At 44.0% G+C, this 27,061-nt stretch overlaps 1 protein-coding gene across 8 annotated transcripts in view; it reads left to right on the forward strand.

Moving 5' to 3' along the window:
- mib1 (MIB E3 ubiquitin protein ligase 1) overlaps nt 1–27,061 on the forward strand; it is a 54,513-nt gene that overhangs the window by 15,640 nt on the left and 11,812 nt on the right. For all 8 annotated transcript variants that reach the window (XM_047806309.1, XM_047806308.1, XM_047806310.1 and 5 more), the window contains 6 exons: nt 723–830; nt 2,559–2,756; nt 2,844–2,995; nt 23,922–24,054; nt 25,444–25,530; nt 26,347–26,505. In XM_047806309.1, the coding sequence (XP_047662265.1) occupies nt 723–830; nt 2,559–2,756; nt 2,844–2,995; nt 23,922–24,054; nt 25,444–25,530; nt 26,347–26,505 (837 nt within the window). The remainder of the gene's footprint in view (nt 1–722; nt 831–2,558; nt 2,757–2,843; nt 2,996–23,921; nt 24,055–25,443; nt 25,531–26,346; nt 26,506–27,061) is intronic.

The raw sequence follows: 27,061 nt of genomic DNA on the forward strand, positions 1-27,061 counted from the left end.
TGGTTTTAAACCAGCATGTGTTCAGTTGTCTGGGTATAAAATGGCCTGTAGTGAAATCCGTCGATGTAAATGTGCACATTTCCTGCTCACACCTTTAGGTCTTGAGAACTTACCACAGTTTAGTGTTATTTAGTCGGTACTATAATATAAATCCCGGCTCGGTTCCAGCTTTCGCCGATCTTTAGACACTCGTGTGACCTTTTTGTGAGTCTGAAGTCCCGTTTAGCTGCTGTGTAGCTGCAGCGGCCTCCTGCTCCTCTCGGGACGGGACGTAGTTTGCTGACCCTCTGTAACACTTACACGAGGACCATTAGAAGGAAAAAAAAATGGCGCAGCGAGTGGCGCAGTGGCCTGTCTGTCGGTCCACTCAGCACTCATCGTGTAGAAAAGAGAGCAAGAGAAAGAGGGGGGGATGAGAAGAAGAGAAGAGTGAGAAAGGAAAGAGAAGGAAAAGGAGGGGCTGAGCGTCCGAGCGCTCCGCCCGTCAGGACGAGACGTGTCCTGTGAGCTCTCCAAGGAGCCGGGGCATCAATATTCATGCCATCACACGCTGCTTTAACTTACCGCAGCGCTGCAGATCACACACCCGAGCGCACACAGGGGTACACACACACACACACACACACACACACACACACACACACACACACACACACACATCTATATACGTGTGTATTCCTGTGTACGTCTGCCTCAGCCGTGCCTTTTTTTCCCCCCTGCAGGTGAACGGGCAGTGCGCAGGACACACGGCCATGCAGGCGGCGAGTCAGAACGGCCACGTGGACGTCCTCAAGCTGCTGCTGAAACACAACGTGGACCTGGAGGCTGAGGTAATCCTGGTCCTGCATCTCCAGACCATCACCACAAACGTTCACGTAACACTCCTTCACCATACGCCGTCACCGCCGTCGGGATTCAGTCGCATCGTTTCTACTCTAGATTATTTCCAACTGTTCACACAGTCACATAGCGATGGGTGTCAGAAATAACGTCAGTACATCATTTCATTAAAGTATTCAAAATGTGAGCAATATTATGTAATTATTATGTGACTGTAATAACATAGAAAGTTTGTGTATCCAGATCTGATACAAGGCTTAAAATATGAGATCTTGCATCATAAATACTTTAAGGGTCTTGAAATCAAAATATTTAATAATAATAATAAGAAGAAGAAGAAGAAGAAGCAATATGAATATTACAGGATTATAAAGTCAGTAGAAATGATTCTCAAGTAATGTTGATGATGATAAATTTTTATTTAATATTAAAACGTACGTCAAAGCAAGTAATAGTAATAAATATATAAGTTTCTTCTGCTCTAAATATTATACTAATATTAATAATAAAAAAATGGCAATTATAATTTGTTTTATTAGTCGTCCAATAATCCAAAATATGAATAAACATAAAGGGCGTTTAATCTACAATTGACATGAAATAAAAAACGTTAAAATCTGATCGTTCTTAATTTTTCTACACAGATTTAAATAATATTAATAAAACGATGAATTTTTTGATTAAAAAAATGAGTATTTGTTGATTTTGTCATTACTTAAAGAATATAAAATATTACAAGTAAACAAGGTTGTGTAGGATTTTTCAGAGAAAATACAAGGGAAAAAAACCTTTTATTTTTACTTCTTTATGTAATCTTTGAAAATTAAGATCGTATTTGTTAAAAATATATATAAAAATTAAAAATATACTAAAATTAAAATATACTATATTTAAAGTAATATTTTTAAAATATATTTAAATTTTTGTGCAAATTTGATTCAAATATTTACATTTTTGTGCGGGGGGGGATGGAATTTATTTATTTATTTATTTATTTATTTGAAACCTTAGTTTGTTCTAAACGTTTGAAAAAAACGACGGCTTTAATTCTCCGTGAAAAAAATGTCTGCGACTTTGGACGCAAAGATCTGCTAGTCTTCTCGTTCACATCACACATCTCTTTTTTTCTCATCTTTAAGTAAAGATAAAAGGAAGAAGTTCTCAGGGTGGGCGGTGCGTGTCGTTTCTCACCCGTCGATCAGCGTCGCTAGCCAATCACAGGCCTCTGAGAGCTTGTTCATGCAGAAGAGGGGGAAAAAATTTGCGGATATAATATTCATCATGTTTGTGTTGTGATTAGAGATTTGTTCATTTGTTTCTGTATCCAAAATGAATTTATGCTAAATTTATGCCGTCCACAAGTCCAGACTACTAGCGTTAACGATTCCTCAGTCTTGTCTCTCGGCTTTAGTTTCTGTTTACTGTTTATTCAGCAGAAAAAAAACAGTTTCATCTTCCTCCTGTTACAGACGGAGCTATTAGTATATACCAATCTGGAGGTGAAAAGGGGGTGGGTGGGCTACAGTTTTAAAGCGCTGCCGCATCGCTACCTCTTTAGGTAGAAAGGAAGTGGGGGGTAAATCCTACTGTAGAACTGCATTGTGGGTGATGTTTGAAAACTGCTGACTAAATTGGAAATAGACCAAAATGTCGATCGCTTGTTAAGTGTAAAGATTAATATGCAAATGGTTTACGCCGGAATTTTGCTCGTTGTGAAGGATAAGGACGGAGACCGTGCGGTTCATCACGCCTCGTTTGGGGACGAGGGCTCGGTCATCGAGGTCCTGCACCGAGGCGGAGCCGATCTCAACGCCAGGAACAAGCGTAGACAGACGCCGCTGCACATCGCAGTCAACAAGGGTCACCTGCAGGTGGTGAAGACGCTGCTCGACTTCGGCTGCCACCCAAGCCTTCAGGTAAACCTTGCTAAAAGGGCGGAGCTAACGTTACGTTAACGGGTTCCCGGACCTACGCGTAACAGCGGATCTCTGTGCTCCTCGTAGGACTCGGAGGGAGACACGCCTCTCCACGACGCCATCAGCAAGAAGAGAGACGACATGCTGTCCGTTCTGCTGGAGTCCGGCGCCGACGTCACCATCACCAACAACAACGGCTTCAACGCTCTCCATCACGCAGCGCTGCGGGGGAACCCCAGGTACAGCTGCTTCTCTCTTCCGTCACATGAGTGTTTGAGCTGCGTTGTTAGTGTGAAGGTGTTGGAAAGCTCTCAGGAAGCTTCAGTTTTTTTGGGTTGCAGTTGTTGTTTTTTTTCCCAGCGTCTTTAGAAAGTCGACACACTTCCTGTTTCCGGCGATCTCTTGGTTGAGAATAAATGGCTGGAGTTTGTACATTTGTAAGAGGGCAAAGTTTTCATGGTTCCATCTTTATTCCATCATCTCCTCCATAAAGAATATCACTTTGGAACGTAGCAGATATGTCCGGACGGCGGCTATATACGTGTACGTGTATATAAAACACAGAACATAGAGCTGAACACAAACCACAGATCATCGTGTGTGTTTTTCTAAGTCCATGTGGGATTTCAGGATCACCACGACTCTGTCCTCTGGCCCGGTTTGTGCCTCGTGCCTCAGTTTATCAGCCGAGATCTGCTGGAAAAAAAAACTTCAGTTCTGTCATGGTTTATCAGAGTCACTTCGGAATCGACTCGGAGTCGATTCCGAGTCTGTTTGTTTTGTCAGGAGTTCAGTTGAAAGTGTCACAGCGGCGAGTTACACTCAGGTTTATGTCTCACTCGAGCTGCCTCTGTTTTCCCAAGTCACAAAACGGACACGTTTTAAAGTCCGAGTAAAATTTTGTATATTTTAAATAGGAAGCGTGGGCTTCTCCACACACACACACACACACAGACACACACACTCACACTTTGTGCTTTTCTTGCTAGCGATATCCTGGGATGTTTTTATTACCTCCGCGGGATGCAGTTAGGCACCTCGTATCTAAACTTAGACTTTATTTTACTGCAACGCTCCGTTTAATCGGAATCAATTCCATGCCTGCGTTTTGGGTGGCGGCAACACGATACTCCACCTGGAGACGCTTTCGCCGTGCGCAGTGTTTAGAAGAGGTTGTTGCTGGGAAAACTCTCACTGCCACACTGAGCTGTGAGTGCATGGGTTTGTCAAACATCAGAGCTCCGAAAAGCTGGAAAGGAGGCGTGTTTTTATTTGGCGATTTCTCTGAGGGGGGTGGGGAGTTGGTTGTTATTTGTCTTCATGTCACGGTGAATAAGAACGCGGCTCGGTATTAACCAGCCACACCGTTTCCCAAGCCGTTCGACCAGCTGGACAATAACTTGCATTTCAGTGCAAAAGTTTGTGCGCCCCACATGATACAGTAGTCCGGGATGATACGACGTGAACCCAAGCGTGTTGGAGGAGTTTAATCAGAAAAACGGATGCAGATAAACTGACGCTTTAATCTGATAACGAATTCTGATGAACATGAAACATTTAGGGTTTTACACAGAAGCCCTATAAGAGCTGATAGTTTTGCAATACAAACAGAAAGCTTCTTTAAAAAAGTTGATTTCGTGGCGGTATGTTTTTGCTGTAGCAAAAGGGTGTGTGCGTGTGCGTGTGTGTGTGTGTGTGTGTGTGTGTCGTCCCTCTTTGTCGCTCTGTTTACAGTGCTGTCACAGCGTTAGCTTCCAGCAGCCCAAACAATGCGATTAATAGCCCGTGACTTACAGCAGCATTTGCAACAGACCCTGCAGAGGCCTCACTGCACATTTTATACACTTTAGACATTTTTATTTATTTATATATGTATAAATAAACAGGTCGAGCCGTTTGTTAATTACCAGTAAGAGGCAGATTTTTTTCAAATGATTTTGACAATCCAGGATCATCTCGACTACAGCCTTAGCGTCCGCATTTCCGGCACGAGGAAGATCTCTTCAGCGAGCTGGTGTGTGTGTGTGTGTGTGTGTGTGTGTGTGTGTGTGTGTGTGTGTGTGTGTGTGAATACATCTTTCTGAGTAACGAGGACAGGAAGAGGTTTCAGTAGAAAATGTTTCCTTGAAACCCAGGAGCTGTAGAGCTGTAGAGCTAAACAGGTTTATAGTGTGAAGTTTAAAAAGAAAACAATAGAGAAAAACAGTCTTTAAAAGAGTAATAGGAGAATAATAATGGTGTAAAAATAGCAGCAGTGACAGAAAGTATAAAACAACATAAATGGTGTTTAAAAAAATATACATATAATGAGAGAGGTGTGTGTCTGCGTGTGTGTGTGTGTGTGTGTGTAAGTGAGTCTGCACGTGTGTGTGTAAGTGAGTCTGTGTGAATGTGTGTGTGTGTGAGGTGTGTGTGTGTGTGAGGTGAGTGTGTGTGTGTGAGGTGTGTGTGTGTGTGAGGTGAGTGTGTGTGTGTGTGGTGTGTGTGTGTGTGTGAGGTGAGTGTGTGTGTGTGTGAGGTGAGTGTGTGTGTGTGTGTGTGTGAGGTGAGTGTGTGTGTGTGTGTGTGTGTGTGTGTGAGGTGAGTGTGTGTGTGTGTGTGTGGTGTGTGTGTGTGTGTGTGCGGTGAGTGTGTGTGTGTGAGGTGTGTGTGTGTGTGTGTGTGTGAGGTGAGTGTGTGTGTGAGGTGAGTGTGTGCGTGTGGGTGAGGTGAGTGTGTGCGTGTGGGTGAGGTGAGTGTGTGCGTGTGGGTGAGGTGAGTGTGTGCGTGTGGGTGAGGTGAGTGTGTGCGTGTGGGTGAGGTGAGTGTGTGCGTGTGGGTGAGGTGAGTGTGTGCGTGTGGGTGAGGTGAGTGTGTGCGTGTGGGTGAGGTGAGTGTGTGCGTGTGGGTGAGGTGAGTGTGTGCGTGTGGGTGAGGTGAGTGTGCGCGTGTGGGTGAGGTGAGTGTGCGCGTGTGGGTGAGGTGAGTGTGCGCGTGTGAGTGAGTGAAAGTGAGTGAGTGTGCGTAAGTGAGTCTGTGAGTTTGTGTCTGTGTGTGTCTCTGTGTGTGAGTGTGTGTGTGTGAGTGTGTGTGTGTGAGTGTGTGTGTGTGTGTCTGAGTGTGTGTGTGTGTGTGTGTGTGTGTGTGTGTGTGTGTGTGTGTGTGTGTGTGTGTGTGTGTGTGTGTGTGTGTGTGAGTGTGTGTGTGAGTGTGTGTGAGTGTGTGTGAGTGTGTGTGTGTGTGAGTGTGTGTGTGAGTGAGTGTGTGTGTGTGTGTACAACCCCCCATGCTCTATAGCATCTGGCTTTTATCCGCACTCCTCTCTACACCAGATTACTCAGAGACCGAGCTTGTCGCAGTGTCTCCTCATTCCCACTGCCTGTATAAGGCATGAAGGTGTGTGTATGCGCGTGTGTGTGTGTGTGTGTGTGTGTGTGTGTGTGTGTGTTCTGGATTAGCTAACTCTCAGCAAACTCTTCTGTGCTTTTTTGTATTCAGCACTGATATCCCCCTACTGCACGAAACCTGATCATCCTGAACACTGAGTTAAAGATAAAGACATCAGAGAGCAAACATTTATACAGAATGCATTCAAACACACACACACACACACACACACACACACACACACACACACACACACACACACAGGAAATGAACTGAACAAATGTCAATTTAGAGTGTTTTTTTTTCTGGAAAGGAAAATTATTTCTGGAAAGTATGTATAATAATTACTGACAGATATAAAAGAAACATATAAAAGCAATATAACTCATGTTGAGCTACATTCACAAAACGTTAAAAAAAAACCTCAACACGTGACGTGTGACATTTAAAAAAAGGTTTCAGTTTTATTTAATGTTCCCAGAAATAAGTTCACATTAAAAGATTAATAAATTTAAAGTTTAGTCCATGTTATAGTCAGTTTGCCATTAGTTTTAATTTCTGTTTGTTTGTAACGTTTCATTTTTTATTTTGAAAAAATACGTTTAACATTTTACAGCTGTTTTCTATTCATTTTAATTGCTTTTTTCCCTCGCAAAAAAAAATTTAAAAGTAAAATTTCATTAAACAAATAGAAGTAAATTAATGCAATAAATGTTTAATAAATAAATAAATAAATAAATAAAATATTGTACTGTGCTTTACAATAAAGGTTTGAAAAAAAAAAAAAACGAACACCGGTCAGAGATTTTAATTGGTTTCATAATTTCAAAACTTTTAAACACCGAAGAGAAGGAAAAAAAATCTGTTTAATCTGGATTTAAATAACTTTAACTGCAGTAAAGAAAATAGAGCGAAGTTTTCTTTAATATTTGTAAATATTTATTGACACTTAATAGACAAAACTGGACACTTTTTTGTGTATATATATGAAAAATGTTACAGTTTAAAGCTTCGTTTTTTTCCCCGTTGAGTTTGTGTGACTGAAATGAAACAAATTTTGTAAAATTAGTTCAATTCATTATATAAATGATCCGATCTTCTTATAAATGAAATGATACAGAAAAGAAGAGAAAAAAAAAATAAGACGAACGAAATGACGTTCGCGGTACCTTATTAGCTTTTAATCCCTCTTTAATTGTTGTCGTGAACCGTCGTCGTAATCATCACAACACACACACCGGATCAGATGTATCATTGGCATAATTTGTCCTAATATTCATTTTCTATCATCAAAAGGCCCAGCTATCATCGAAACAAATAAATAAATTATTTCTGCCCTCATTTGAATGGAATGAAAAGCGCACCACGATGGGAGAAGCAGAACCGTTCCTGTTGTCATCAAAGCATAGCTACAGCTGGTTGAAGGGGACCAAATCCATTGAAGATGTGATTTGGTTCCATTTTACCAGCTTTAGCAAAGCATTGGGCTCGTCAGCGCGGGATCCGGCGGTGGGACAGTCCGACCCGGAGACAACAGAACCTCCTGCGCCAACACTTCACCTGACCCGTTACTCGAGGGATCGGCTCCTTTTCTGTCCAAACACAGCAGGATCGTGTTATTGACTTCCCACTACGTCTCAGCATCCCCAAACACCCTCTGGCAAACCAGCGTCCCCTTTATTCCGCTCTGAGCCCGAGAAAGAAAAATTGCGGCCAAAGAAAAGGATAATAATAATCTGTCCTGGTACACTTGAGCCATTTTGGGGAGTCAGGTAGCAATTACAGCAGCTGAAGGATAGGGCCTGGTGTCGCTCCGGCATTCGTCACATGTCCTACTCGCTCTGTTACAGTCATCACATTCTCTACCCATACCAGCGCCAGCGTCCCATGGTGCACTGCGAAGCTTTGATCATTTTCCAGCTTAATTACAGAGAGTGGGGAGGGAAAGTGCTCCTCGGAGAGTCGTACCGATGTTAGAAAACAAATGCTGATATTTGTGCATTCCTCAAGACAACAGTTTCAGCACCCTGTTAAAGAATAATGTGTTGTTTTTTTGTTTTGTTTTACGGCTTGTGCTCAATATGGCACTTGTTAAGCATCGGGTGGTGAAGTGCTATTTACAACGCCGATCCCCCTCCTCGCTCGCGGCATCCCAGGCTACTCTCAAACCCCTAAATATGCAGGCCATAAGTGGGCAAAAGCCAGAGACGGCAGCTGAACGTTTTATAATGTCAGCATCTGCTGTGGATGTCTGTCAGGCCGAGGGGGTAAAGGGGCGGGAGGAGTGGCGGATACACGAGCGATAGCGGTGACCCAACAGCACAAATTTGGAAAGAACAAAGTGCCACTATGACCAGACGGGAGAGTGCGGGGTAGAAAGAGGAGTCACCTCACAACCTTTCTGTCTCAATCCCAACCAAAGGCATTAACACTATCTGAAAATTGCCCTTCATTATCTCCCCTGCTGTTCACCTCCAACACAATTAAGGCTTCTCACTTTCTGGCTATTTATCTTTATAAATCAAGTGTGTCAAGGCCTCGTGTTGAGGACAAACCACATACTTTAGAGGAGGGTTATGAAATAGTTATCTTTATGCTAACTCCGAATGTTCAGAAAGCGTGACGTAATCCAGCACGTAGAACACCGTAGAACATCTCGTCCCTCTAAAACGCCTCATCTTTTTGTCAAGAAATCAGCTGACAGCTGGAATTTCCTGCTTTGTCACCTTTCTATGTCCTAATCTGACTTTTGTGGCCCGTCAAAGCTTTTGTCAAGCCTCGCAAATGTGAACAAAACAGGATCAATGGGATCTTGATAAGCGAGTGCATTTTTTTTTTCTAGATGGGTCTCCTCAGAAATTCCCTTCAAGTGTTTTTTTTTTTTTTTTTTTTTTGGACGATCAGGACTCTGGAAAAAGATTACGTCATTAATCGTTCAGCCATGGCAGAGGTACAGGCAGAGATGTGTCTGGCAGTCATTCAAGGCCTGTATTGCAGCAAATCACCAATCACTGTCTTTCTGATGAGCTCGTGTTGCAGTAACCACCTGTTAAAAATTAGCCATGTTAAATAAAATCGTACATCATGCTAGCAGTCTTGCTCCTGTTTGTTATCTAGCATGCAAATGACTTTATTAGGGAGGATCTCCGACGGTTTCTTCCAGAATACGTGCTCTGCATTTTTTATTTATTTTTTTTAAATTCAGCCACCCGAGCAACACTCAACACGATTATACTCACCTGTAACCAACCTGGATTTGATGATCAGCACCTGACCAAGAATACATACTTCTTTACATTCCATAGCTATCATATGTCCATATGGGCACATAAAGAAGTATGTACACCAAGTCGGTAACCCCGGAGCAAAGCTCAGCATCCTTACCTTTTTTGGTTTGCTCTGGTAACATCAAAGATTTGATATACAACCACAAGCATTTGTGTTCTGGGTTAGTCCAAGAAGCGCAGCCGCCCCCCCTCCGTCTCTCTGCACAGTGCAATCTTATGGCAATACTCTGTATATAACGTAAGGTGACTTTGAGCAGAGCTTTAAAATAGACCTGCCGGCTCGTTCTCACCCAACCCATCAGAACTGGCTGTTCTCACCAGCATACATTAAGAGCGTACGGGTCCACACTGTACCGTCTGCTCCACTGACCCTGGTCGTCCTCTAGAGATCGGATGAGGATCCACAAGGGAAAAAACTGACAACGGCAGCACCCAGGACTTCTGATGGAAAGAAAATAAAGGTGGCTAGAAGCTTTTGTCCTGAGGAGAAAAAAAAAAGTCCTGAAAAAGAACCGGCACGAGGGAGAGCGTCCTTGCCGTCTCATCTCTGTACTCCTCGAGGGGTAGCGCATTATAAAATCCTGTAAATTAAAGGCACAATCCTTCATACACACATTTTACCATCTCTTTTTTTCCAAGCAGCTGTCCGAACACGTCCACTAGTCCTATATCGGTCCGGGTGCTGATGTTTGAAATCGAGGTTGATCCAAGTGGAACAGGAAGCTATTGTGACTGGGATTTGGGCTTTAGGTACACAGGCGAGGCCAGAGGTCACATGCAAGGGCTAATGCTCACTCAGCAGTTGCGGATTGGCCCTGGTACACCGAGGTTTTTTTTTTTTTTTAAGCCCTCTCCGTTTTTCTTACAGCGCAGTTTACTCATGTCCCATTTTGTCTTCTGATTGCATGCACTTCAGAAGCGGCAGCTGAGCCGAGGACGCTAGAGATCGATAACTGTTTGCGTGCTAGCGTGAAATGTTCAGTCACTCTCTAATGAATCTTTGCTCTAGCTCCACACATTCCACAAGTCAACGCCGCCCCTGTTTCACCCCCTACCTCTCCCTCCCTCCCTCCCTCCCTCCCTGCTGAAGCCCTATCGGACACAAGGCCCAGGAGGACAGGATGAGGGTGGAAAAATAACAGAAGGGCACTTAGACTTGCTATTCTGGGCACCGGTGGAAATCCTGGATGAGTTTTAGTGCTTGACATAGTTAGATATGTTGGCGTTGCATGACTGAACGCGATCCGTGAATGGTTGGCCGCGCCGGTGACACCACTATTTTCGAAAGGGGGTGGACACAAAGTCCCGGGTCCGAGTTATGACGTCCCATTTAGGAAATGTCACAGAGATCCGAGAGGTCCAACGTGGGAGGGCTTTCTTTGGGATTCAAGGCCTCATTGCGTTTGTACAGGCAAAAGAAAAAATAAGGGTGTTTTCTCTCCAGTGGTCATTGGGGGAGTAGAGGTGGTGGTGCTGCAGCGTTCACAAAAAAAAAAAAAAGTGTTATTATCCTGAGAGTCATCAGTTTAGTAGTTGACACAAATACCCAGGAGCTACCCTGCGAAGCATTCCCACCCCACCACCCAACAGAATTAATACACCACCACAGCTGTTTTCCGTCAGTCAGATCTCAAACCCCCCACCTTGCGTCCTACAGTGACACCAGCGTCTTTTGAACAGGAGCTCTCCAGATAACATAAACCTTTCTCCCTACCGTGATGGGACGTGTCCAGGAACTCCATGTAAGGTTCCAGAAATAAAACGTGGGCCGTCACGTATCAAAAGAATTTGTTGTAAAGGTGTGTCAGTGCCCCAGCAGAAAACTGTATTCCATTCTGAAGTACTGCAAAGTGGAAAAGTCCAAGCCAGAGGTCCAAGTAATGACGGTTCTTTATAAAGGAGTGGATTTAAGTTAAGGAGTTCTTCATTAGATATCAGTTGCGCTGCAGCCATAAGTGGCTAATGAGCTAGAGAAGCCTGTGCTGCAGCAGACTGCTTGCCTGGGCAGCACTGGAATTGTGAGAGAGAGAGAGAGAGAGTGTGAGAGGAAGGGAGGGAGGATGAAAACGAGAGAGAGAGAGAGAGAGCGAGAGAAGAAATCCATGTGGACAGTAGCAACTTTCCCCCAGTTCCAGCATCACCTGCTTCCGTATTGCCTTTCCTGTAAAAGGTTGAGTCGGAGGCGCATCCCAATGAGATGCAGTCACTTCATCCGATAGCAGTAGCTCTGTCGCTGCAGAACAGTAAATCGCACTCTTCATGCATGCACGCATGCACTCTTCATGCAGTCTGACGAGCCACATGCTGAAGAGAGAAAAGGGGGGAAAAGACGTCAATGCGGATCGTCCGGCTTTGGGATGCAAAGTATCACTCAGAGGGAGGACGCGTGGCGCACGGAGCATATATTACCTGGCAGTGCATTTTCTCATCTCGCCTCTCCACTCCTCCCTCTCTGGTTTTTCTTCTCTATGTGAAGAGCTGTAATGACCTCCGGCGTAGTTCTTCCAGATGCTGCAGCCATCGGATGCCGACTCGCTGAATCAGCTGCTCTAACCAGGGGGTGGGGTTGAAGGGGTATGAAGAGAGTGTGCTAGAGAGAGAGAGCGAGAGAGAGTGTGAGTGTGTAAGTCTAGTATGGGAGGAGGGGAGCGAGGGAGCAGTGAAGCTGGAGATAGAAGAAGGCACCCTTACCTTTAGGAAAGGATAGGCATCAGGCTGACACGAGGAGCTGCTGTTGCTACTGTAAAGCCAGGCAGATATAATTGCAGCACTTTTCCTTACAATCGTCTCTGGTGTGTGTGTGTGTGTGTGTGTGTGTGTGTGCGCGCAAGCATGATCGGGAGATTCTGTAAAGATCTTCGAGGTGCCCGTGCTCCAGTTTTGCATCCCCCAAGCCCTATCTTTCTATAGCTCTTCTTATTTTTATTACAGAACATTTTACCCTTGTCATTTTTTCCTCAGAAGTCCTGGGGAAAGAAAAAAGTCGCTTCTTTTAACAAGGATGTGTCTTTCTGATTAGTATGCAAGGTGTAGCATGCTGGGAACGGCCGATAAGTCTTTATGACGACTCCCTTTATTTGCCGTGAGGAAAATATCAAAGGTGAGACGAGGATCTGCGAAGATCAGCGTTCTTTTGTGCGGATTGGTTTGCATGCAGGAAAAAGGTCAAAGATCAGAGATCGGAAATCAAGGATCGGGCGCACCACGGCGCGGCGCAGTGCAGAGCTCGAAACTGTTTGCACTTTGGGGCGGAGGGAAAACCCTGCTCACATCAGTCACTATGCTTCTCTCTTGGGTCTCGCTCATCTCCCTGTGACCATATTTAGTCAAGTGGAGCAAAAAATAACCCCCTCCTCCACCCCCAGAGCAGTTTCTTTCTCCTCCACTACCCCCCCTTCCTCTCCTTTCCACAGCACCACCAGTGCCGACGCCGCCACGGTGGTGCACAAGCTCCGGGAAGCCGACCATCCGATGTTCCACCTATCGATTGTGCATCCTGCAAGGCAAGAAGCTCGGCTGCGTTTTCGCAAAGAACCTGCTCGTCTGGCTGCCATTCGCCGCTCTATTTTTAGTACTGCCAAATAAAGTGGTCTCTCATGGTCCCACTTGTGTTTCACTCACTCCCTTTTCCCCCCTTCTTGTGCTTTTCAATAGTTCCCTCCCTCCATTTCTTGGCATATTTTGAACCCCCTCCACCCCACCACATACACAAGCACACTATCACCACCACCTCTCTCTCTCTCTCTCTCTCTCTCTCTCTCTCTCTCTCTCTCTCTCTGTGTGTGTGTGTGTGTGTGTGGGTCTTAGTCAGTCCTCTTTTAAATAGTCCCGGAACATGCTGCATATGGTACAGTAGATCTTGCCTCTGCTTACCTCTATACTTAGTAACGTGCACAGTTGGGTGTGAAAGAGCAAGGCGTGAGAGAGAAAATTGCAATCAGGTCTTACGAGTACTAAAGTGCAACATAAACATGCTACTTAACCAAACGGAGTTGTTTGTTTTTATTCCCCTCTTCTTCGATCAAAACTTGGACCTCAGGTCTGGCCAGAGTTGAACACCAACTCAGGGATTGAAGACATTCTTCCTTCCTGTTTGTTTTACATACAGCCTTATAGTGCATTAATAAGCCCGATAATGTATAGAGTTAAACATGGGTATTGGTGTAAGGCTGTAGCTTTGGTGAAAACTTTTGGACTGACCAGATAGGATTACAGGATACACCCTGGACGGAGTGCCAACCCATTGCAGGACACACACACACACACACACACACACTACGGACAATTTTCCAGAGATGCCAATCAACCTACCATGCATGTCTTTGGACCGGGGGAGGAAACCGGAGTACCCGAAGGAAACCCCCGAAGGCACGGGGAGAACATGCAAACTCCACACACACAAGGCGGAGGCGGGAATCGAACCCCCAACCCTGGAGGTGTGAGGCGGGAATCGAACCCCCAACCCTGGAGGTGTGAGGCAAACGTGCTAACCACTAAGTCACCGTGCCCCCAGATTTAAAAAAATAAATAATAATTCACAACGCAGTGCCAGTTCTGGCATTTTGACATCTTCTTTTGTCATATATATAACTAGATCGTTTTCAAGCCACACCCAATTAAATCTCCAGATATTTGTAGCAGATAAACAGATTGAGATATTAACACGATGTTACGCCACTGGTACCTATTAGTTATCTTCCAGCTTCCTAGATCCATTATCTAAAAGCTAATCCTTAAGATTAGCATTGACTCATTGACCAAATTTCTTAATTGCTGTGCATTACCATTCAGATCCGGTTTGTTTCGCTCTCTCTCTCTCTCTCTTTTTTTTTTCTCGGATTGTGTGAAGTGCAATTCAATTACTCTGTTGTCAGCCCTAAATATATAGCCATTCGATTGCTCTGTATTTATGGGTCGTACAAGGATTGACTACGTGCCAGGTGTAATGCACTCCCCTGACTAATGCTTCTCTGCCACGAGACATGGCCAAACAAACCACAACATATTCACCGGCTCTTGTTTGCTATTTCTACCTACAGCTCGACATGCTGGAAATGCTTTCAGTCATTATCCGCCTAACAATTAGCAACCTTCGTCTTTTTTTCACGACCCAGCGTTTAGCTCAAATGTGAGCCGTTGCTCTGGAGTATCATTTCCTGACGGGAACTAACAATGCCAATCAATCTCCTCGACCCTTACGGTTTAACTGAGAACTTTGTCAATAAAGGAAAGACCCACAAAAGGATGTGGCGGCGTGCGTTAAATGAAATTTACATTTATGGCATCTGGCGGATGCTTTTATCCGGAGCGACTTACGTTTTATCACATTTTATACGACTGTGCAATTGAGGGTTAAGGGCCTTGATCAGGGGCCCAGCAATGGCAGCTTGATGGATCCAAACTTGCGCTCTTCTGATTGGTAGGACATCACCATAGTCATTAGGCTGCTACACATTTTACGCTTTCAGATGGTTAGTCTTTTATCATTGCTACCTTTGACACCAATTTGCTATGTTTTATCGTTGTCATTTTCATCAATAAAGTGGATAGACCTACCAACCTAATGGTAGCTTGATTGGCATCTCTGGAAAAATTGTCCGTAGTGTGTGAGTGAATGAGAGTGTGTGTGTGTGTCCTGCGATGGGTTGGCACTCCGTCCAGGGTGTATCCTGCCTCGATGCCCGATGACGCCTGAGATAGGCACAGGCTCCCCGTGACCCGAGTAGTTCGGATAAGCGGTAGAAAATGAATGAATGAATGAATGAGAGTGTATAGAGTTTGAGGGGAAATAATAAAAAATTCCAAGACTTCCACTTCTCAGCATTGTGAAACCCTCCCAAAACTTTGTGTTACGTGTTTTATAAAACAACAAACTAGTTATTTTTACAAAGCAACCTTTTTAATAGCTATGGATCTGTTTGGCTGGCTGAAGGCAACAAACCGAGCAGATGACTACGGACGACCCCATCACATGGCGGGGTTTTCTTTTGCATTTTCCAGGCGTTATTTACCTCCCTGAGCTGACACACAGCAAGCCAAGAAAGTTTTCAATATCCAGAACGGTTCTAGTCAAAATTTAGCCATAGTGCCTAAAAGCATTCCTTCAACTTCTTTCCAAATTGCTTTCTAAGAGACACAAATAAAGTTTACGACACAGCCTTGTCTGTCTCCCGAGTCGAAGCGCGCCTATATAATAAGTGCCGAGCTCCAATTTGAACTTAACAAAGTGCGTCATGAATCACTTCTGTACCTCGCAGGCGGGGCTGGAACGGGCGGCCGTTGGTGACCTGCGAGAGTTTTAACCAGCCGATTTAATCACTATGACCTCTTCACCTGGAGAAAGACAAACCCCTCCCTTAATGTTATCGGTTGCCGAATCATTTAGGCTTGGCTCTTAGAATCAAGGATTTTGTTTTTGTTTATTTATTCTGATCCGTCTAAAGGCCAATTCTTATTTATACGAGATTGCTATAAAGCAAGTGAATGCCATACATATAAATTAAGACCACAGTCCACAGTTTTCCCTCCTCTCTCCATTTCATTCTTGGCATTGTGCACTTTCGAACTCACTGCAAGCCCTATTACTCCCGAACGCTTGTGACAAGGCTTCTTGAGTAGTCACTTGGTACACTCGTTCTCCCTTAAAGCTTTCTATCATCGGGTGGCTAAAGCTGCTGAGCGGCACGCAGCATAAAAGTGATTTATTGCAGGCCACCCCGAGTCGCGGTGAGGAAAGCCTGTAGCAGCCGATCTCCCGGGCTCCAGCTTACATTCTTTCTAGCCGCAGCTCCGCCTCCACCCTTCGACCTCGTGCTCCGTCTCTTCTGTATACGTAAAGCAGGCTGTGAAAGACATTGTATTGTGATGTGTGGTCAGACTCACGGCTCTCCGTCATCACGTCCACGGATCCTTAATCCGTTCCTTTGTGCCGTTTGGAAATGTGTTCTCCCAATTTAACAAGGTATATTGACAGCTTGCTCTGATTAATAATTCATCGATACCGACGGTTAAAGCGGCATCAAATACCGTGACGCTTTATTACGGTTAGCCCGCAGCTACATACGGCTTCAGACAGAATACTCGGACTCCTTGAGAACTTCGGTGTAACTTTTCTGGCCGCAAGCTTCGGAATCATAAAGTTTACCTTATGGACTTACTACATCTCCCCGCAGTATAGACCGCGTCACACGGTGCTTATTAGAACGTGGCGTATTATTTATCGCTTTAGGAAAAAAGAGCCACGCCATCCCATCGTAACTTGGGAGTTTAGCAGTGAGATATTCTAGCACGATTGACTAGTATGATTTTACTTTATTTTTTTTTAATGATGTCAATTCCCATCCAAATTGACATCATGTCGTATCCCCTATGAAAGGAGGATTTGTGTTGTTGTTTTTTTTGTTTTTTTTCTTCAGTACCAAGCCCAGGAATCGCTCAACAAAACACACAAGAATTAAACATGGATGACATTTAAAATAACTCTGGTTTAGGGACTTAAACATCGGTATAGCGTACATACATATATCTTATGTTCCATGTGACCTTTTAATCATCAAGCTGACCACAAGTTCAATAATAAAGTAGAGCATTTGTATTACAGTGGGATGTATGTGTGGATTTTTTTGTGTGATGACCATGTAGTAAACGTTGCAACAACGACGCCTCCTTTATACAGACATTGCTTATTCCTTCTTTATCTCGTATACGGTGTGAAATCGTGCCCCCATCCGAATCTCACTTTCCTTCGATAATCTAAAATACAGTTGCGCTACTGATTACTCTGGTACAAGATTAGCACATTCCGACCTTTCCCCTAAAATCATGTGTCCAACCAAGACTAGGACAAAGGACGTATCAGCCCAACGAGTCTCCAGGGGCCAATCTGAGAGCTTGTGCTTCCTTTTGGTTTGGATCAGACTGTGGCCAGATGCCAAGCGTTTCACTCGTCTGGTATAATTCCGAGAGACACGGGCTATACACAACGCCGAAGTCGAGTCGAGCGAGAAGCAGCAGGCCAGACTTGGGGGAAGACCAAAAATGCTTCTCGCATGCTTTTGTTTGTCTCCACTGGAACTATGTATCATATCAAAGAATGCTTTCGGTCATGAGACCACGCAATCATGTCGATCCAAATCTCTAATACGTTTCCAAAAAGCTAAAACGTCACGTTTAATTCATTTGGCGACTACGTAGAGTTAGTTTCGTTTCTCTACGTCTGTAGCTTTGCCTGGATTGCTAAAAATGAGACATTTGCTTAGACTTGGTAACATTTCTGTTTAGCAGTTCTATTCTTCACTGTGGTGATATGAGAGACACCAGAAATTTATCCAGATTTCAGTTCAACCGGTATGTTGTAGTATTTATGCTGTTAGCAAAACGTTCCAACCTGCACTAGAGGTTTGTGATCATTTATTTATTTGTTTGTTTGTTTGTTTGTTTCTCTCGATCTGGTAGGACTTAGTTACTCTTTTATTGCTGACACAAGAGTTACACGATTTCCTGGTGGGAGTCTTGGGAAAACACTTAACCGAAGGCATCTCTGGTGATAAGCAACAATTATCCAAAGATTACAACGTATCTGGGGTTTGATGCATTTGATGTTTTATTTCTTGCTAGTTGGTTCATGGTCAGAATTTAAAACCTCTAAACTAAAGTACATCATGTTTGTGTGTTTCATTCATTCATTCATTCATTCATTTTCTACCGCTTATCCGACCTTCTCGGGTCACGGGGAGCCTGTGCCTATCTCAGGCGTCATCGGGCATCGAGGCAGGATACACCCTGGACGGAGTGCCAACCCATCACAGGGCACACACACACTCTCATTCACTCACACTCTCACACACTACGGACAATTTTCCAGAGATGCCAATCAACCTACCATGCATGTCTTTGGACCGGGGGAGGAAACCGGAGTACCCGGAGGAAACCCCCGAGGCACGGGGAGAACATGCAAACTCCACACACACAAGGCGGAGGCGGGAATCGAACCCCCAACCCTGGAGGTGTGAGGCGAACGTGCTAACCACTAAGCCACCGTGCCCTCTGTGTGTGTTTCATCATCATGTTAAATGGCTTTGACATATAATAAACATTTTGCTATATAATGTTAACTATTCTATTCAGTCTTCTTTAATATCGAGCCCAATAATTAAAACCGCTAAAACTTCCCGCACGGTCCTTCGGTCTTGAATGTTGCCTGTATACAAACTGCGCTCGGGTGGATCTAACTTCCTCACAGCTGGTAAACGGTGTGGAAATGAAGTGATTTAAAGGCTGAGATTTATAACCTCGCTATATATCAGCAGAGGGCTGCTCTATCCATCTACATCGGCTAAGCGGCAGTCAGCCACCGATCGAAAACTCTGGTCCAAGGCGTCGTATTCTGCATCACACAATGACCAAAACTCTTCTCTTTGTTTTTATCTCTGCTTTATTCCTTCAGTATTAGTTTTGCTCAAGCTTAAAGTTCTAGAGTATCTCGGTCACCATTTCTACATCACGATCACCCGAATAAAAAACTATGTTAAATAGCGCTACTTTGATTTATATTTATACCAAAACAATCCCTGGTATTAGAGCAAAGCAGTCTGATAAATGATGAGCTTTTTTCCCAGACTGCCTAGAGGAACCGAGCATGTATATATAATTGGGTCATGGATATTACTGTGCCATCGGGTCCCTCGTCGACTCTGAACGATTTGTATAAGGACCATCTGTAATGGTAAATGAATACTTTGTTAAAGCGAGTTGTCATCCATGCTCATTTTTGCCTCCCATCGACCTTGCGTTAAGATCCCAGTTTAGATCTAACGGCAAACGTAGGTTGCTCGATAGCAAAAGCCAATCTCTTTAGAAATTCACCAGACAACTCCGATACTTGGAATAGCATTAGATCAAAGCATGTAGTCTAGCACTGATGAATACAGAGGAAGGTCAAAGCGAAGAGAAATTTATGCAAGTCACAGCTGACACTAGCTGCTCTTTATCGAGCCGCTCGAGACGTCCCTTCGACCATATTCATTTCCTTTTCTAAACATTGTATGTAGATCGCATTCTTTTTCTAAATTAAGCTAGTATATATTTTTCTGCTTTCTTATGCTTCATTACTCGCATGACTGACAGAGTGCCTTGGTCAGGTTTAATGGCTAGCACCATTAGGCTGATCACAGATTTGCCCCTTTCCCACCGAGGCAGTTTGAGTGCAAGTTCGGAGCCTAATTTAGAACCAGTTCTTTCTGTTTCGACCGCCAAAGCACCGACTCTGAACCAGGAAAAGTGGTTCTTAAGTAGCACCAAAACGTTGCTGGTCTAGACTTAAGAACCGCTTGCGTCAGGAGCTGTGGGCGGGGCTACTGTTAGCGCATTTGATAATGTACCTTAAGTATAAAAATGTTTAATACTTTTACTTTACCGCGATATGATACATTATCAGCACACATGATAGTGGGTAGCTACATGCTAAGGCTAACTTTTTTCTGTGTTAACGATAAAATAACGTTATGTACTTTATCGATTACAACCTCCGTTAATAGAATTTACATTGAGCTGCACGTACAAGTTTTATTCGCCGCGTTTGGATGCTAATGTAGGTTCGCAAAGCCATGAGCATTAACAGTAAAGCAACATCCGCCATTGTTGTTGTGTTTGTGTTTGTCGCTGCTGCGCTAATGTTGCTGTGTAACGTGACACGTATACAGTGACGTCACACTCGGCTTTGTGATGCTCTCTAACCGATGGAAAGGCAAACCGGTTCTTAGAAGATTTGCCAGTGGAACCAACTTTGAACCAGCACCAGCGCTAGCTCTGAACCAGCACCCGGTTCTTTTTGGTGGAAAAGGGGTAATAGAACAACTAATTTTGCTCTTTTGGATTACTATCGAGATTGGACGTTAGTTGTGGTGTTCTGATGTCAGATTGGTTGTGCGGTCTGGATGGAAAGGACAGCATAACTAACCCTATCTGGCAATTGGTCAAATTGTAAATTTGGTCTAAAGAGTGTAAAACCAAACGAAGCATCCGTGATTCAACTCTTCAGATCAAGTCCTCGCTTTGTACCGAGAGACGTTCTGAATATCTGAGATGAAACAGATGTCTTGACAAACTGTTATGATGGCTTGAATAACAGTGCGCATTCTGGTATTCGTAACAGGCTTCGTTTAATAGGGAGAACAGGAGCTTGTCCAAGTATTTTTTTTTTTCTCTTTTCTATACACATCATCGCAATGTCATTATTAACACTGTTTAGTTATGACATGCTTATGCCACTTCTCTTCCTTTCTGGGCATGATGGCCAGGATATGCGGTTGGTCTTCCATTACGATTATTGCCCTCCCTGCTACTTTGACAAAGTTTGTCTGACCACCTCAAGGAAGGAATATAACTGTGCTGTGTAACTGCCAAGCTTTTTTCAGCAGCATCGAGCTCCTGCGCTACAACAAATTACAGCGCTGCTGCTGCTCGAGACAACAGACCCTACCGGTGCACACCCAAGGGACCTTTGCGTCTCACAGGGTGACCCAGTTCCATCATGCTTCTCTTTCGCCTCTTTTTTTTTTTTCTTCCTTGCTTTTTTTTTTTTCCTGCGTTGATCGCTTGTTTAACTTCAACGTTTGTCAGTCAAATTGATAGCAGATTTTTTTTTTTTCCTCGCTAAGCAAATCATTTTCCGAAAGGTTTAAAGGTGACACGTAGCCTGGAATTCTGCAGTTTTTATTTCGATATAACTGCAATGCAGCAATGACAGAAAGCCATATTAATATTAATGTCTGCCTATTTTTTGCCAACCTGTCACTCCAATGTGCTAAGTGAGCATCAACTTTTGACCAGACTGAGGGACCAAGATTAGGGGTTTGAACTGCCAAGTCCTGACAGCTTCAAGCTACCCCTCCTTTGCCTAGGAGATCCCCCTCAGGGTACATGAGCCAAGCACTTCTCTTTGAAAGTAAACCTGACCGGGTTCACGTTTGCCAAGGGAGTGCTTCTCAAATGTTTGGGGTCTGATGCTGGCGCTATGACCTTCGATATATCGTCGCACTTCTGTCGCAAGTGAAAAAGTTAACCCATGGATCTAGGGCCTGACGGTGCCAAGTAGTTCCCTCACTTTTTCCTTACGCTTGCCTTCCTAGGAAATCCTGCCCAATCAGGGGAATGTGAGTTCTCGTGACTCGAGTCCATCTCTTGTGTTTGGGCTTTATTTGCCAAGACAGTATTTAGTTCAAAATTTGCACAGTTTATTGTCTGTTTTGTCTTTGCGTCTATTAAATATGTCCAGACACGAGCGCGAAACCAAAGCCGTATTTAAAACCGGGTTAAAGTGTGAGGTCGGCAGTTATAGATAAACAGTGTGGTGGGCTGCATGGCCGAGTGACCAAGACTAGGGACTGGCATCGCAAAAGACTTTCTTCTTTGTGATCCCGGTAAAGCAGCGGACCACATGTACAGCAAGACTTAAGACTCGAGCATGATTTTTGCAATTGTTTTTTGTTTGTTTTTTTGCATTACATTTATAACAAAATATCTTGGTAATGGAAAAAGTAGTTGAGTCCAGATGCAAAACCCAAACCAGAATTATACCCCAGTTTGTGTGAGCTTGGCAGTTGCATTACCCAAGTGGCTAAGACCTGGGACAGACATTAGCAATATACTGTAGAGCTAATAACGCAGCCTGGAGAACGCCAAGGTTCACAACCCAATCTCTGTAGAAACGAACTCTTCGGCAAACGGAACGCCAATAGGGTTAAGTTTGAGTCGGACATTAACGCTGACCTCAGGTAGGATTATAATCGTGCTTTTGATTGACCTTTTTTTTTTTTGTCATGGGCTCTATTTAAAATGCCATCACAATGCATCGGTTTCCGGAGATAAGCGCTAAACCAAACTCGTATGTATGGAGGTTGTATGGATTTTGTGTGTGCAGCATGTACACTGCAGTGCAGCTGCTTTGCTCTGCAGCCCTCTGAGTGTATATACTGCTGCTGACTCTCTCTCTCTCACTCTCTCTCTCTCTCTCTCTCTCTCTCTCTCTCTCTCTCTCTCTCAGAAAAAAAGGCTGGTTTTAGCGTAATCCATCGTGTAGCCCCAGAGGCTGCCGGAGTCCAGCACTCGTCTCAATACGGACATTTTTATCAATTTGTTCTACAAGATAGACGTATTCTATAATTTTGCTCTTTATTTTTTTTTTTTCTTCTTCTCCCCCTCCCCCACTCCATTTCTTCCCGCTTGCTTTCCTGGAAGTCTTGATCTGGCTTAAGCATCGATTGGGGATGTCAGATCCGGTGAGAACTGTCATAAAGCCTGCGTAGCTTGCCGAGTTTTCTTATAAGACTGAAAAAAAAAAAAAGGTGGTGTAATTTCTGAGCACTGCGTTCTTTCTCCGCTCAGTTTGGCTTCTGTTCTCCCGAACCTAACCTCTTCACACTCACGACAGCAGCGCTAATCTTTCTCAGATCTCATCTCTGCGTTTTTTTTCTCTCCCCCGATTCCCTTACATATACTTTCTCTCCTGCGTGTCATACACACAACCTTTTCTCTACCTGCTCTTGTCTCAGCTTACCCTTTGCTCTCGTACCTACTCTTTTTTTTTTCTTCTTCTTCTTCCCCAGCTGTAAACGATTTCTCATCTCAAGCTTCCCTCGTTTAGAGGTTTGCCTGCCCGTTGCAGGTGCCGCACAGATTCCCAATCAGCTTCCTAACACCACCTCCCCCTCAACACAACTCCAGTCTTTGAGCAGTTTTTGTCTCCCACTGATCCGGAGTCAGACTCGGTGTGTCGCTCCTTGCGGACTGGATGTAGGAAGAGGAGAAGGAAACTGATTCCCGGGCTCACGTCAGGCCCTGCAGTGCTTCCCAGGACTCTGTACCCTTTACATAACCTTCACACCCCACACTGCAAGCCCTCCATTACCAGCAGCTTGTATTAGCCGTAAAATCAGTGGTGTCCTCGTAGGCAGAATGTGTGTTTGAAATGTAAGAGTGTGTTCAGGAGTTACGCCCTGGTGCCGCCGCTGACTTTACACTGATCAGTGATCACGTTTATTGTCCTCCACATTCTCTCTCTTCTTTTTCTCTGATCCCGTTGTTTTAGATTTACACCTACAAGACCTAAACGATTAACCTCTCTCTCTCTCTCTCTCTCTCTCTCTCTCTCTCTCCCTCTCTCTCTCCCTCTCTCTCTCCCCTTTAATCTTTCTGGATTTTTTCCCCTTTTCTCATCATTTCTCTTTCTTGCTTATCTCTTTTTTCTTTTTTTCCTTTTTTCTTTATTTCCTTCCATATATTCTGTTTGTTCCCTTTTTTTCGTTTGGTTTTTCTTTTCATCTTTCTCTCATTTCTTCTCTCTCACTTTTGCATAATTTTTCTTTCTTTGTGTATTTCCTTTCTTTCTTGCTTTCTCATCTTTCTTTGTTTATTGCGTTCAAATATTTTCCTTCCCATTTCTCTTATTCTTTCTTCTCTCTCTCTCTCTCTCTCTCTCTCTCTCTCTCTCTCTCTCTCTCTCTCTCTCTCTCAGTGCCATGCGCGTGCTGTTATCCAAGCTGCCACGGCCATGGATAGTGGATGAGAAGAAAGACGATGGCTACACTGCCCTTCACCTGGCTGCACTTAACAATCATGTAGAGGTGGCAGAGCTTCTAGTCCACCAGGTACACACACACACACACACACACACACACACACACACACACACACACACACACACACACACACACACCATGCACTATAGTAACAGTCAGTTTCCCAACTGGAGTGTCAGTAATCCTGTAAGATTTTCTGATCTATTCGGAAGTGTGAAAGCACCTGCGCTTACAGCTACCATAAAACGCTCAACAATAATTGGGGCTGATAATTGATCCACTTACAGTAATTACAGTTGGAGGGCTCAGGAAAGAGCTCTCGAGAGCCTTGTGGTCCTCATGCCGTTTGCTAGATCATCACAGAGCTCACGCGAGTCAACACTCAAGTCAGACATCCAATAAAAAAATGAGAGGAAGAATCACTTTCCTGCTTATGTAAAATCTGGCACCAAGGTTAAAAAAAAAAAAAAAAACAATATATATATATGTATGCGATGTTCTTCTGTTCCAACACTTATGCTAACTACATACAGCATGGTGCATTGGTGTTACAGAGCTAGTGATTTAGAGCGATGTATGGAGTATAACCGCCTAAATTTTTACTTATGTAATTGTATTTTTGTTTGTTTGTTTGTTTGTTGTGTTTTTTATATATATATATATATATATATATATAGTATCCAAGGCAAGGGTGCCAATACTTTGTGTGTAAAATTTCTCTGAGGAGTTTACACTAAAAAAACAAAAAGCAGTGATGTAGACCAACATCGTTGTCACACTCATTCCGTTACTTTCATTGGTTTTGTCCTACATCAGGAAAAGGATCTGACTTTGAGACTCAGGAGCCGCTCCGTATCCCGAACTAGAGCTCAGGTTTTAGTCGTCTGTGTTAAACCTCACGCTTCCCCGTAGCGCAGCCATGCTCCAGCTGCAGCGCCTGTGCCTCCTCCTTATTTTATTAGCCGCTAGTAGAAAGGCGCAGGTCTTTAGAGGGAGAGAGGGTTCACACCAGTGTGACTCGAGCCTCCTCCACCGCCGAGCCGCAGTAGAAGCTGCACTGCAGCAGTGCAGAGAGTCCGTGTTGCTGAGGGGGTTCATTCAGGGAATATCTGAATACAAATTACGTCCCAGTAGCTCACGTTTCCAAACGCAGCCTGTGGGAGCAGAATGCGGCGCGTGCTAACGTGCAGATGCGCCATAAAACAGGGGTAGTTTCTAGACCGGTGCAGTGTGGATTGGGGGGGGGGGGGGGGGGTTCAATAGGATGCAGTCCATTATAAGTATGAAAGCATTCCAGGTCGTTTACTTTGCTGCATATTTCTTTGGCAGGTTCATTGCAGATTTCCCTAATGGCGTTTGATTGAACGTGGTTTGTTCTGCACGAGCACCGACTTCCAGACAGGACTCTCTCAGCCAAATGCGATTTAAGCACTTTGTCTCTTTCCTTCTTCCTCTCAGGGAAGTGCCAGTCTGGACATACAGAACGTAAACCAGCAGACGGCGTTGCACTTGGCCGTGGAGCGCCAGCACACGCAGATTGTCCGGGTGAGTGATCGCTGCTCTTCCCTTTGCTTTTTAGTCCTTATTCCTATTGTCCTAATCAGACGGCTCTCATTTAGTGATCTGAATCGAACACTTCTCATCCTCCTCTTTTCCCTCCTCCTCCTCCTCATTCTGAGCTCATCCACTTTAAGGACGCAAACTGCAAGGGATCGGTTCAGCCTGGCTCTACAGCGCACGGCCTCCTGCAGCAGAATTAGCCTTTGTGATTGAATTAATTCAGCCCCAAGGACTCCAGAGCGCTAATAGGAGAAAAACGAGTGTGTGGTCTGAATGAGGAATTCAAGGATTGTTTGAGCGCCCTCTTGTGGACGTGAAGCAGGATTGCACACACAAGAGCTCACGTTTGATCTCATCCACGTGTTAATATTACGTTATGAGTAGTCACAGTCACCTTCGGCGAATGCTGTTCAATGGCAGCTTTGTTTAAAGCTGCTTCAAACCCCAAAGTTTCATTGTATCCCAATAACAGAGGTTTTATTACTTTCATATCACAGGATTTTGTCAACTATTATTATGATTTTTTTTTATTATTATTATTATAGCAAACAGAATATTTTTATTTATATTAGCTTTTAATCTTTTAGCAGATTAAAAGATTCTTTCCATATAGTAGCTATATTCCCTCTTCAGATTTAAGGGCTTCCAGGCACAACCTACTCTGTTGCTGATGCAATTTAAACCCACAATATCCATCTTTATGTTTGAGATCCAATACAGAGAACCAATGTAGAAATATGTATTTGTCTACGAGTCTTAGTGAAACTCTTGAGCTCACACGTGTCCTCCGTCTCTCTGCAGCTGCTGGTGAGAGCCGAGGCCAAGCTGGACGTGCAGGACAAGGACGGGGACACGCCGCTGCACGAGGCCCTCCGTCATCACACCCTGTCCCAGCTCCGCCAGCTCCAAGACATGCAGGAAGTCAGCAAAGTGGAGCCCTGGGAGCCTTCCAAGAACACGGTACACACCTCACCTCACCTCATTTCATCAATCAGCTCTATTCAGCACACGTCTCTGGGAAAAGTACCAGTGCATTATTTTCCAGTGCATTTCTCTGATGTCATGACGATTACAGCTTGTCAACGATTACTGTTTTGTATTTTTATATATATATATATATATATATATATATATATATATATATATATATATATATATATATATATATATATATATAAATCCACAGCCATTTAATTTCATAGAGTTTTAATCAACTTGAAGGTTTCAGGCTCGCTGACACTGGAGACTCCTTCTATACATGTTAAATAAATGTCTAGAGCTTCAATACAAACCTGTCATGTGTCTTTTGACCAGTCAGAATCTAGACCTTCACCGTGCCAAGAAGACGACTGTCCGATCTATCTGATCGGTCTTATTAAGAGATCTTAAGTACAAGTCCATAACATAGCTGATGAAGATGAATCCGAGAGAAACCGCGTCTATTAAAGCTAATCGTCGTTCCGAGTCTCCCGCACAAGCAGCAGGTCTTTCTGTGGCTGTTCATGTGCTCTTCAGC

Source organism: Tachysurus fulvidraco, chromosome 22 (assembly GCF_022655615.1).
Source record: "Tachysurus fulvidraco isolate hzauxx_2018 chromosome 22, HZAU_PFXX_2.0, whole genome shotgun sequence".
Taxonomy (NCBI): Eukaryota; Metazoa; Chordata; class Actinopteri; order Siluriformes; family Bagridae; genus Tachysurus; species Tachysurus fulvidraco.